The sequence below is a fragment of the Silene latifolia genome, chromosome X, assembly GCF_048544455.1.
Source record: "Silene latifolia isolate original U9 population chromosome X, ASM4854445v1, whole genome shotgun sequence".
NCBI lineage: Eukaryota > Viridiplantae > Streptophyta > Magnoliopsida > Caryophyllales > Caryophyllaceae > Silene > Silene latifolia.
In genome coordinates, this window is record NC_133537.1 from 173,431,305 (window position 1) to 173,445,230 (window position 13,926).

The 13,926-nt window shown below is 38.2% G+C and overlaps 1 protein-coding gene across 1 annotated transcript; it reads right to left on the bottom strand.

Moving 5' to 3' along the window:
* Positions 1-10,707: 10,707 nt before the first annotated feature.
* LOC141618751 (uncharacterized) lies at positions 10,708-12,415 on the bottom strand. The gene is made up of 2 exons (XM_074435832.1): positions 11,880-12,415; positions 10,708-11,695 (listed from the first exon to the last, which is right to left on the bottom strand). The coding sequence occupies exons 1-2, from the start codon at positions 12,413-12,415 to the stop codon at positions 10,708-10,710; spliced, it is 1,524 nt and encodes a 507-aa protein (XP_074291933.1).
* Between the last annotated feature and the right edge of the window lie 1,511 nt (positions 12,416-13,926).

Below are 13,926 nucleotides of genomic sequence, written 5' to 3' on the forward strand. Positions count from 1 at the left end.
TCGCGACAGGTGATCAGCTACTACATTCTCGGCGCCCGTCTTGTCTTTGATTTACAGATCAAATTCCTGGAGGAGGGGTATCCACCTCAACAGTCGTGGCTTAGCTTCCTTCTTAGCAAGAAGGTGCCTCAGCGCTGCATGGTTCGTAAAAACAGTAACTTGCGAACCTATCAAATAAGAACAAAATTTCTCCAGCGCATAAACAACAGCTAATAACTCCTTCTCAGTAGTAGTGTACTTCACTTGAGCCTCATCCAGAGTTCGGCTCACATAGTAAATTGCACTCAAAGCTTTGTGTTTCTGCTGGCCTAATACCAATCCTATCGCATAATCACTAGCATCGCACATAATCTCAAATGGAAGCTCCCAGTTGGGAGGCTGGATAATCGGTGCTGAAATTAAGGCCTGTTTCAACTTGTTAAAAGCAGAAAGACACTCATCAGTAAATACAAATGGGGCATCTTTTAATAACAACTCTGTAAGTGGTTTAGCAATTTTTGAAAAGTCCTTGATGAACTGGCGGTAAAACCCAGCATGTCCAAGGACACTCCTTACTCCTTTAACATTAACAGGAGGAGGTAATTGCTTAATCACTTGCACTTTTGCTTTATCAACCTCGATGCCCCTATCAGAAACTAAGTGCCCTAAGACAACTCCCTCGTTGACCATAAAGTGACACTTTTCCTAGTTAAGCACAAGATTAACCTTAATGCAGCGCTGCAACACTTTATCAAGGTTAGACAAACAATTGTCAAAATCACTCCCATAGACGCTAAAATCGTCCATAAAGACCTCCATAATAGACTATATATACTCAGAAAATATCCCCATCATGCACCTTTGAAAGGTAGTTGGGGCATTGGATAAACCAAAAGGCATTCTACGATAAGCAAAAATACCATGAGGACAAGTAAAAGTAGTCTTTTCCTGATCATCCGGATGAATAGGGATCTAAAAGAACCCTGAGTATCCATCTAAATAACAAAAAACTTATGAGAGGCTAACCTTTCTACCATCTGATCAATAAAAGGAAGGGGGAAGTGATCCTTCTTTGTGGCGGCCTTCAGCTGTCTATAATCTATGCACATCCGCCAACCAGTCACAAATCTAGTAGGTATCAACTCATTTGTATCATTCTTAACCACGATAGTTCCTCCTTTCTTAGGAACCACCTGAACTGGACTCACCCATTTAGAATGACCAACAAAATAGATAATACCTGCATCAAATATGCCATCACAACACCCTGCATATTCTGATTCAGCCTGCACTGACCTTGTCTGCAAGGCTTCTGATCTTCCTCTAGCTCAATCCTTTGCATACAAATATCAGAACTGATGCCCTGGATATCATCCAACGAATAACCCATCGCTTTCCTGTTTTTCTGAAGAACAGCTAACAAAGCGGTTAGCTGCTTATCATCAAGCTTAACACTAACAATGACTGGATACTGCTCAGTGTCATCTAAAAATGCATATTTAAGATGAGAAGGAAGAGGCTTACGCTCAGGTACCTTTACCTCAATAGCACAAGAAGTGTTTACCAGCTGTTTTACCTTCTCTTCTTCAGCGTTGGTGAGTTCACGCTCATCTATCTGTTGAAATTTGTGTCCTCAACAATAGTGCGATCACATGATTTAATATCATAAATTAATCTCATAATAAGAATATGAAAGGGATGATTTATTTTATAGTCAACTGATCAACATTAATCGGTAATGATTGGCTAACTAGAGTTTGACATTACTGTCGTATGACGGCGGTGGTCAGTTGATCCCTTTAGGTCACACCTATAGGATGAGGCCCAAATAGATATTTAATTAATTGTATACGATAGGGATTAATTAATTCCTTAATTATGTGAGTTGGATTTTACGTCTTATTGTAATATGATTAAAAAAGATTTAATTTAGTAATTAAATGTTAAGTTACTAAATTAGTTAAGGTTTTATATACGTTTTGAGGTAGAGGTAATTGGTTATTTAAAGTTACAAAGAGTTTTAATTTTAACTAACTAGCAATTGGAGGACCCATTATATATTGATATAATGGTCGTATACTACTCAAAAGTGGAGTGTATATTATATTATTAATTGTAATATTTAATTGTTAAATGATTACATTAATAATTAATTATCTAAGATAATTGAACATATGACTAATAAGCATTTGTGGGACAAATGTGAAAAGGCAAAAATGGACTAAGAGTCCATCATATAGCCGGCCATATAGAGCAAAAGATGCTCAATTTTGTCTTGTTCATTTGTGTTGGAATAAAGTGTGATTGTGACACTTCTATGACACATCTTACATAATTGTTTCCTACACTCTACCTATTCTATACAAACAAGTAAAACAAGAGGAAAAAGATTCCCCCATGCTAAGGAGCAACCGGTTTTTGCTCTTTAAATAAGAGCACTTGTTGCTCATTTTTCCTCTCTAGCTTATGCTTGTTTTGTGCTCATTTTTTCTCACATGAAAAATCCTCATACAACTCTCAAATACTTAACTCTCCAACTATTACTAGTAGTAGTAATACTAGAAATATTAGTAACATTAAGGGAGAATTTCTACTACATATCTAGTTAATATTAGTAGGAATTTTTGGGTTGAATCTTGGGTGCAATTGAAAGGAGAGCTTCTACTTTGGAGCTTTTGGTTTTAGAGGATCATCCAACATATTAAGCTCAAGAACAAATAAGGAAGGTGACCTTATTTGTGACCTATATTTCGGACCTATATACAATGTAAGGGACATTGTTTTTCCTCATAAATCTCTTATTTTGTTATGCATGCACTAGATCTAAAGAACAAATAATTAAGAAGTTAATTAGTTCACTATTATAAGAGTCTAATAATAGGTATATAAACCTCACACTATCGCAGCGTCAAGCAGATCCAACACAGCGTTATTGTTCTCCGGGTTATCTGCACACTCATCTAACAACATCAAAGCTTCTAGTGGATCCCTTATCAAGAAATCCGACCAGACCTCATAAAAAGACTCATAAATGATATCAACTGAATAGCAAGTATCCTCTATCATTGGTCTAGCAAGTGTACCAGGCAAACAGAAAGTGATAGCGTCATCCCCCAGCGCAAGAGTCAAACGCCCTTATTTGACATCTATAATAGCCCCAGTTGTACACAAGAACAGTCTTCCCAATATAATCGGGATTCAGTCATCCTCAGCTATGTCTAAGACAATAAAATCTACTGGGATAAAGAACTTGCCTACCTTGACAGGCACGTCTTCTATGATGCCTAAGGGTCGTCTAACCGATCTATCAGCCATCTGAAGGGTGATATTAGTCATTTTAAGGTGACCCATATTAAGTTTCTTACAAACAGAGTAAGGAATGACACTGACACTGGCTCCTAAATCACGAAGAGCCTTTTCTATCACTTCATTTCCTATTACACATGTAATAGAAAAACTACCCGGATCTTTCAATTTAGGTGGAGCTTTATTAAGAATTAAATTGCTAGACTCTTCCATGAAGGCAACAGTCTCAAACTCACTAAGCTCTCTCTTACGCGTTAAAATATCTTTCATAAATTTCGCATAAGAAGGTACCTGGGTAATTAGTTCGGTAAAAGGGACGGTTACCTAAAGGTTCTTGACTACTTCCAAAAACTTACCGAACTGTCGCTCAACCTTAGCATCTTTCAGACATCGCGGATAAGAAATTCTTGTAACAGTAAGCGGGTCTGCAACTTTCTCTTTACCTTTGTCTAATCTTGGCATCTCCGCATCAGAGGAATATGACCCAACAGCGTGTTTAAACTTCGAAACAGCGTCTTCGCTATTGCATGTACTCGGTTGAGTACTTTTATCACTCGATCGAGACCTTTTCTCCTGGAATCTGGTCGATCGTGGAGAAAGACCTGCTCGATCGAGGTCGTCAATTTCGGCACTACTCGATCGAGAACCTAAATTACTCGATCGAGCACTTTGAGAGGAGGAATTGCTCGATCGAGTGCCCAAATCAATCGATCGAGAACTTTGACGAGGTTTAGCAGAGTCTTTGTCAAATTGCTCTTCCAAAATAGCCTCCGGAGTTCCATCAACAAATAAATAAGCATTTTCCGGCATTATTGGTCCATCATAGGTAAGACCACTTTGGAGATTAATTACATTAATCAGGTCGCAAGGAGGTGATCGATTTGTGTGATTCATTTGCTCGGATGCAAATTGTGTGAATTGATCTTTTAACTTCCCTATGGATTTCTCATTGTCTTCCGCATTTTTATAGAGTTGAAGTGCCAAAGATAGCACCAAGAATTTCAACTTCGCAATCTCTGCATTTGTAGAAGAAGAATTATCTTTCTGCGGCATCGAATTAGTGGGACTTTAGATACTTGATATGGCTAAATCTTCATAAGGTTCAGAGAACGGAATTCCTTGCTTATATTGTTGGTAAGCATGAACTCGCTCTACTTCTGCCATACAAGTAATTGGATCATGTCCTTCCGCACCACATCTACCACAAAACACCTCTTGCCCAATCATGGCATGGACCTACTCATGATCACGCGAAATTTGCGGATTCTCTGACTTGTCACATCCGTCATTAGAAATTTCTAACTGAGCTACAAGGGATTCACTATCTCTTTCATTCACTCGCCTATCTCCCCCGGGATTCCCATATTCAACTACATGAATGGCCATGTCTTCAATAAGATGTCATCCCATATTGTCTTCAATATTTTTCTTGTAATACTCCGTATTTATCTTTTTATATAATAATATTTTATTGTATTTATACAAGTTATGTTTGAGATGGAATCATAAAATAATAATAATAATTATTATAGGATGGTAATGATGATAATAATAATAAGTGGTAATAATAAGAATACGCAATACGATGCATGTATATGTATCCGCATACTACCTAATGTATATATACCCTCACCTTATATACTCCACCCTTATCCACTAAAGATCTCAACACAATCCTCACCCACCAAATTTTAGAGAGAAAAGAGAGAAAGAGAGAAAGGAAGAGAAAGTGGAGATTTTTCTCCCCGCCTCGAGATCGTAAGGTAAAACCGTCTTAAACCTATTTATATCGACTCGCCCGCGACTTAGACCCACCGTGTGACCCACCGTGATCACCGTTGACCGCTCAAATGGTGGTTTGGCCGAGTATATATAATAGATTATAGCTGTATTGTGCGACGGTCTTAAGACGGATTATTAACCCTCTTACCATGACTGATCGGGGTTGGTTTTGGGATGGTTGTGTTGAGGGTAGTGAGGAGAAGATAGTGATCGTCTTGGGTGGTGGGTAGGGTGGCTGTGGTGGTCGAAAATTGATGTGACCATTATTTGAGCATATTTAGTCCCCGAATTAGCCTCGTTCCTATGTTTTTTAGTGCATATTTGGGTCATTTACTATCTTTAGTCTTTTGTTTTGCATATTCTTTGAGGTTTTGTTTCCTTGGTAGGAGAGGAGTGCAAACCTTGCATTTTCATGGCAAAATAGAGCTAAATTGATCGAATCTAATGACCAAGCATCAAAGAGAAGACAAGAATAGAAGGCCTTTGTACATATTATAGTAGATGGGCAATGATGAAGAAATTCTTGCATCCCCGACTAAATCCCGGAGGATTATTGGAAGAAAAAAAAAAGAAGAGAAAGTTGTGACAAAATCCACCCGTCCAAGACGTGAGGAATCCGAGTGTCTTTTCCATCAAGACGCCCGTCCAACAACACAACAATCCGCTCGTCCAGCCATGAAGACGCCCGTCCAGCCACCACAGATTCCACCTGTCCCGACACCTTGGACGCTCGGATTCCATTACAGTCCCATATGTCCTTTTCTTCCCTCCATGAAAGATGCGCATATTTATGAAAGACCGGCAAAAAGGAGACTCGCATCTTTTCTGAGAGGAACGATTCCTCAAGGACTTAATCGTCATTTAAGCCCTTAGTAAACCCTAATTTGTGTACCTAATCCCCACTATAAATACCCCATTAGTCTAATTAGATAATCATGTTCTTCTTATCAATCCTTAGTGTAGTTTATATCATTCTAAGCTCTTCTTAATCTTGTAATCAACTTCTAATCAAGTGTTAATACAAATCTCATTTCCTTAATCTCTCTTTTGTTCATCTTTTATTTTGGGTAATTGAAGATTATTTGAGTTATTATTGGGAGATTGACAACCTTCCAATCAATCATCAAGTACTTCTATTATTCTTTGCTTTATTTTGGAATCATTAGTAGGTATAATTCTCTTAATCCCTTTTTAATTATTGTTAATCATCTTCATTTATTCATCATGTTTTGCTTTGTTAATGTGATTGACAACCTTGTTAACATGTTAAACTTGATAATGAGTGAGTAGTTTCCTTAACTAGGGTTAATGGGTAATTAGGGGAAACCAACATGGGGAATGATTCATGCTTAATTTAATATGTTTTCATAGTTTATTTGCTTGCTTGCTGTGATCTCAACTTATGCACATGTTATGTTTGATGAAATGCGAGCCTATGAATCCTTGCATTTTTTACCCATCACTTACCTTTTCAATGACACTTGTAAGACATAAACCAACTCGAGTCTCATTAGACCATGCATATAGTTGAGTAGGGAGGATTAAGTCGACTTGTAGGTGTTGTACAATCTAATCGATTCGGCTCCGGGACCCAAACCTTCCTAGGATTCTAAGATATAAACCAACTCGATCCATCACAACAATAATTGCTTGCTTATAATTTGAGAATATGTTTGTATGATCAATTCCCATGAATCCCCTATGACCCCATGACACCCTAGTGCTTTTAATCAATTGTTTACATATCTTTTTAATCATCTTGCTTGTTTACTTTTATTGCTATTTAGTTTAGTGATCTTCTCATCTCAACCCCAAATCGTGACACCCTTAGACACCGCTACTTGCAATCGAATATCCTACATCAATACCCGTCCCTTGGGATCCGACCTTTACTTGCCTCTTTACTAATAGTAGAGTTGTTTATGAAGTTATAAATATTGTTTTGGTCTAGGTGCTCTTAGCGACAAGTAACCGAAAACTAAATCTCCAAGTGAGTAAAACAGACCAAAAATGGCGCCGTTGCCGGGGACGGTGTTAACTTGATTTGATTTTCTTAGATTGTTATTAGTTGTGTCTTTCTTTGCCTTGGGGAAGTAAAACTCCTCAAGGTTTGTTCTAATTGTTTTCAAGTTGTTCGATATTTTGCAAGATAGATATTATAGATTGTTTTGTTGAGGACAACTTAAGTATACCTTTCTTCAAAGATCCCATGCAAGCATTGGAAGCCTTGGAAGCAAGTGAGGCCAAAAATATGCATTGGGAATTAGAGGTAGATCTTTTTGAGGCCGCTCTAGCTAACAAAGAACTTACTCATGAGCAATCCGAATTAGTACATAACATCCTTGTGGGAGCATATCAACCTATAGAACATGAGCAATCAATCCTGGAAGACATCTGACAAGCCGAAGAGCAAGAAGAATTTGTCATGGAATTTGAGTATGACGAGATTGATGAGCTTGAGGAACAAGTTGAACATGCCATGAGAATGGAGTGTCTAATGGAAATGGAGCAAGTTCTCAATGAACCTTCAAAGGAGGAAAGTGAGGTACAAATTCCAACTTTAAAACCCCTTCCTCCAAATTTGAAATATGCTTTCCTTGATGAATCTAAGACCAAACCCGTGATTGTTAATGACAAACTTGATGAAAACCAATTGGGAAAATTGCTTGATGTGTTGAAACAACATGAAAAGGCTATAGGTTATAGTCTAGATGACCTAAAGGGGATAAGTCCCAACTTTTGTATGCATAGAATTCATCTAGAGGAGGACCATAGACCTACCATTCAATCTCAAAGGAGATTAAACCCCCACATGCAAGAAGTTGTCAAAGGTGTTGGAGTAAGTGTCCCCGACAATAATGCGATCACAATTGTCGATCATATTGATCACATATTTAAAGCTCATACCAAGAATACGAAAGGGATGATACATTACATATATAGTCAACTAGTCCACACATATCGGTAATAATTGGCTTGCTAGAGTTTGACATTACTGTCGTGCGACGGTGGTGATCAGTTGATCCCTTGAGGTCACACCTAAAGGACGATTCCCTTAATTGAAAAGGTTAATTAATTGTATGCCGATACAGATTAATTAATTCCTTAAAATTGAACAAATTATTATCATAAGAGATAAAATGACATCTTATTATAATGTGATTAAATAAGATTTTATTTAGTAATTTAAGAAGTTATATTACTAAAATTAATCGGTGTTTGCGAAACACGCGAGATGAGAATGATAAGTTAGTTATAATTACAAGATATTATGAATTATACTAACTAGTAATTAAATGACCATTTTATGAGAAAGTAATTTTATATTACTAGTCAATTTGTTAAATATTTTTTTTTTTTTGGGAAAGGTAAGCTTCTCATTAAATAATTAAACCAAGCCCATTACAACAATTTTGTAAGATAAGCACTATTCTTATCCTAATTCTTACATATTATGTCAATCCAATGCAAAGCTTTACTATTCTTGCTACCAATTCTAATACTATTCAACCTTAGCCGGACTTCATTGTGAATCTGTCTGACTAAGCTTTCAGGTCTAAGAAGTATCATATCTACTCTGCATTTGTTCCTGCACCACCATATGTTATTCATCAAGGCTGCCAACACAACTGCAAGAACTTTTTTCCTCGCCAAACATCGTGATCTCCATTTAATCCACCATTCACAACAATTCTCTGCAGGCAGCTGAAAAGGACACCATCTGTGCACCAAATCCCTGCATTTTCTACTGTACTCACACCTGAAAAATAGGCGCTCATGATCCTCCTCAACCAGTCCACACAGGAAACAGAGGTTATCAGGAATGATCTGCATCTTCTTGAGCCTGTCTTGTGTGAGTAGTCTCTCCTGAGCTATGAGCCACACACAGAACCTATGCCTGGGCAACATCCAACGAACTGTCATCAATGCTGCCCACCTGACTTTCTCAATATCAGGTCGAAGGAAATTGTATCCTTGCTTAATGGTATATTGCCCTGTCAGTTGTCCCACACTACCAAAAAAGAGTTGATGAAAAATAGTCTTCACTTGACAAATTTTGCGCCAAGCCCAACTACTGTTGATTGATGGTTCATACTCCTTCCAGGTGCATCTTTTAATATAAATGGAATGCACCCATTTGACCCACAAATGGTCTGCTTTCTGTTCAATCCACCAAACGTATTTCCCCAATGCTGCAATGTTCCAGTCAGACAGTTTCTTTATCCCAAGCCCTCCTTGATTGAATGGACGACATATAGCATCCCAGGCCACTAGAGCAGGACCTTCATGTTGTTCAGTACCATGCCAAAGAAATCGTCTGCACACTGCTTCAATCTTGGCAATAACAGTTTTGGGAATTATAAAAATCCGTGCCCAGTATGAATGCAGGGAACTAAGTACTGATTGCCCAAGAACCAGTCTGCCAGAATAAGCCAACTTTCTAGCCCCTAATCCCCTTATTCTCTCAACAACTTTCTCTACCAAACAATGGCATTCCAAGACTGACAGTCTTTTAGGAGATACATTGATCCCCAAATACTTAAAAGGAACCTTGTCCGGTTTCATACCAGTCTCAGACTCAATCTCTGTAATCAGTTGCTCAGTCATACCATTACAATAATAATTAGATTTCTCCTTGTTCATTTGCAAACCTGAAGCCTTAGAGAAATAGCCAAAAGCATTCAGTAGAAACTCAATACTCTTCCTATCCCCCTTACAGAACATAATCAGGTCGTCTGCACAACAAAGGTGGGTCAGTCCAATGTGTTTGCAAAGAGGATGGTGCCTGAACTGCCTGTGCCTCTGAACTACCCCCAAAATCCTACTGAGGTATTCAATGCAAATGGTGAAGAGGAGGGGAGACAATGGGTCTCCTTGTCTCAAACCTCTCTTCCCATGGAAAAAGCCAAAGGTCTCACCATTAAGAGCAATAGAGTAGGAAGTAGTAGTTACACATTGCATAAGTAACTCAATAGTTTGAGGAGGGAATGCCAAAGCAGACAGCATATCATGCACAAAGTCCTACTCAACAGAATCATACGCTTTTTGCAGATCTAATTTCATCAACAATCTGGGAGAACATGCTTTCCTCTTGTACAATCTGATGAGATCTTGGCATATAAGAATGTTCCCCACTATGTCCCTCCCTTTAATGAAAGCACTCTGAGAAGGACTTATTATATCAAGCAAGATATCTCTCAATCTATTACAAATGACTTTGGAAAGGCATTTGTAGACAGTGTTACAACAAGCAATGGGCCAGAATTGCTTGACATTATCAAGAATAACAACTTTAGGTATCAAAGTAATCACAGTGTGATTACATTGCTTCAACAATTTTCCCTTGGTAAACACATCCCTAACAGCAGCAGACACCTCAGGGCCAATAATGTGCCAAGCATCTTTGAAAAATTGGCTCCCAAAGCCATCAGGGCCTGGTGCTTTGTTACCAGGGATATCAAACATTGCTCTCTTAATTTCATTATCAGATAGGAGAGCTAGCAGAGAAGCTCTATGATCAGCTGTTAGACAGGGCCCCATCCTGACAATAGCCTGGTTAATAGGAGTCACAGACTTAGACTCACCAAGGAGTGACATATAAAATTCTTCAAAAGCACCCTTAATGTCACAAGGAGAACATCATTCCTTTTGTCTAATATCCTTCACTTTGTAAACCCTATTATGGCTTCTGCGTTTTTTGATCACTGAATGAAAATAAGAAGAGTTCTCATCTCCCTCAGCAATCCAGGCTGCTTTGGCTTTTTTACTAAGAAACATATTTCGAGCTTTGAGTAGTTCTCCCAATTCTGCAGCACACATTTTCTCAGTATGGCAGAGTTCTGAATTCAAAGGATCCTGAACCAGCTTCACCTGAATATCTTTAAGTGCTAACTCATCGACATTAGTTAAGTTCTCAATATCACTGAATTGCTCCCTATTCAGGTTCCTGAAAGCTTTTTTCAATAACTTCAATTTCTGGATCACCCTAAACATTGGTGTCCCCTGAACTACTGTACTCCAACAATTCCTGACAGTAAAATCAAACTCCTTAGAATGTGCCCACATATTAAAGTACTTAAAAGACTTAGTACGTTGCTGATGTGAACATTCCAAGGAAATGAGACAGGGGCAATGATCAAATAACCCCTCAGGGAGGAAATTTGCCACACTGTCAGGGAAGGTAGTGATCCAATCATCATTTATCAGTACCCTGTCAATTCTACTATACACTTTATCACCAGTTTCATGCTTATTATTCCACGTAAAAAAAGCATCAGTCGCTTTTAGATCAGCCAAATTGCAATCCTGAGTAACCTGGGCCAAAGGAAGAACATCAGCATAAGAAACCGGTGCCCCACCAATCCTTTCATTAAAGTCCAAAATAGCATTGAAGTCCCCACAAACCATCCAAGGACCATTGATGCTCCTGTGGTAATCTCTAATGCTATTCCAAAGACTCTCCCTCTCTGCAGCCTTATTGAAACCATACACCAAAGTATACAAGAAAGTTTTCCTCCTGAATTTATCATACACCTCAGAATGTATGGCCTGGGCAGTCACATCCTTCACATTAACATCAAACATAGAAGGGTCCCATAATAACCATACTCTACCCCCACTGTGTAGGCTAGAATTAGTACATATGGACCAAGTCTCACACAGAGTATTCCTTACTTTATTCCAACTATGGCTTTTTATTTTAGTTTCAACTAAACCAAACAAACCTACATTATTCATATTAAGAAAATGCTTTATTTCAAGCTGTTTATTAATACTATTCAGGCCTCGCACATTCCAAAAACCACAACTACCCATTGTCAACAAGGACCCTACTGCATTCACCCTTTTCAACAATCCTATCTCTTGTCTTCTGAATAGAGTGACTCAAGGCTTCCATGAAGCTCAAGCCTCCCGGTATAAAAACTCTTTTCTCCCCCGACTCCTGTCTCATCATCCTTGTAAGGAGTCTTCTAGGCATTGACTGCTCAACCACGGGTTTAGATACAATCACAGGAGTAACAATGCCCCTCTCAACAGTAGCAGCTCTCTGCTGAGTTGGAGCTGTCACCTTCTGCACTGGTACATTCTCCTGCTGCACAGGACCATTCTTAACATGCTTCTTCCCACCTGCAACAGCAGCAGCATTCCCTGGTTTGGGTTTCCACACCTTTGTTGCAGGTTTCCCTTCTTCTCTTCGACACTTAGCAGTCTCATGACCCATCCCCTTACATTTGCCACATGTAATAGGAAGCCAATCATACATGACTCTAAGATAATGTTGTTTGCCATTCTCATCAAAAAATCTAATTTTAGTGGGAAATTCCTGATCAACATTTACTTCAACCATTGTTCTAGCATATCCCAGAAAATCCCTATTCTGTGTGGCTCCATCACTTTTAATGTAAGCCCCCACAATTCAACTGATTTTCCTGAGACAATCAGTCCCCCAAAACTTAACATCCAAGCCATACAATTTAATCCAAATAGGAACACGCTTAACATCATGTTTTACGAGTTCCATATCAGGTTCCCAAGCTTTCACAACTACCGGCTTGTTGTCAAAGATGAGATGACCATTATTTAACACAAGCTGTTGCTTTTCCTTAGTTTTAAAGCGTACCAGAAACAATCCATTTGGCATAAAAGCTATTTTATCCACACCAAACCCCTGCCAAACCCGCTTAACATAACCATTGAGTACAGAGCTGGGTGGGTTTCCACCAAATATGTAACAAACAACAGAGGTAGACCAGAATTTTAGCTCACTAGCAACATCCTCAGACGTTAATCGGAGTACAGGTTTAGCCGGCGGCGTCTTTTCCACGTCCTGTTGTGGTGCCACTTCTTCAACTACTTCAACCTCCTCATCCTCTATAATTGATTGCAGGTCAGAATCAAAATCATCTGAAGAAAACCGAAGATGCCGTAGGGCTTTCCCCTTATTAAAACGAATTTCAACACTATTTTTTTGAATTTTTGGTGAAGATTGCGATGAATTTGAGGGATTTTTGTTGTTTTTCTTATTCCGAGCCATGATTGCTTCAAGAACAAGCTAAAACGGTGAGAAGATTAGAGAGGATTTTCTCTCTCTAATTTCTCTCTCATCCCTTAATTCTAATTCCTATCAATTTGTTAAATATGATTTATTTAATTTGTAAATGATATTTAATTTGTTAAATATGGATTTTAAATTAAAACATGACATAAGACATGTCACATATCACATGACATACAAGTGTACAATTGACAAAAATAAAATGGACTCCATATTACACAAGGAAACCGAAATTGGGTGGGCATGCTTGGAAGTTTTGTCTTTTTCCATTTGTCTTATTCATTTGTCCATGACACTTGATAGTGACATGACTATGGACAAAGACTTACACATTTGTCTTGTGAAGACAAAAAGGAAAAGAAAAATGGTCATAAGACCATACATGGCCACCGGTTTTGGGTAGGGAATTAGAGAGGATTTTTCCTCATTTTTCATCATTCTCTCATGTTTTTCATAAAAACTACTTTCTCTCTCTTGTTCATCCTAAAATCAAGTTTGATGAATCTAATTTGTACAAATCAAATACTAATAATACTAGTAGTAGTATATGAGCATTAGTAATCAATTTTAAGGTAAACCACATTACATATATCTAGTACATATTAGTTTGTGGGATTGAGGGATAGTTTTGGGTGCTACTAATTGGAGGGCTTTTAATTTGAAGTCATGAATGTTCATCCATTAATGGAAAGCTCAAGAACTAACAAGAAGGATATCTTATTGGTGCCCATATGATGACCGAAATTATCATAGTAAGGAACATGATTTCTTCTCTTACCTTTTTAGTTTGCATGCATAAAATC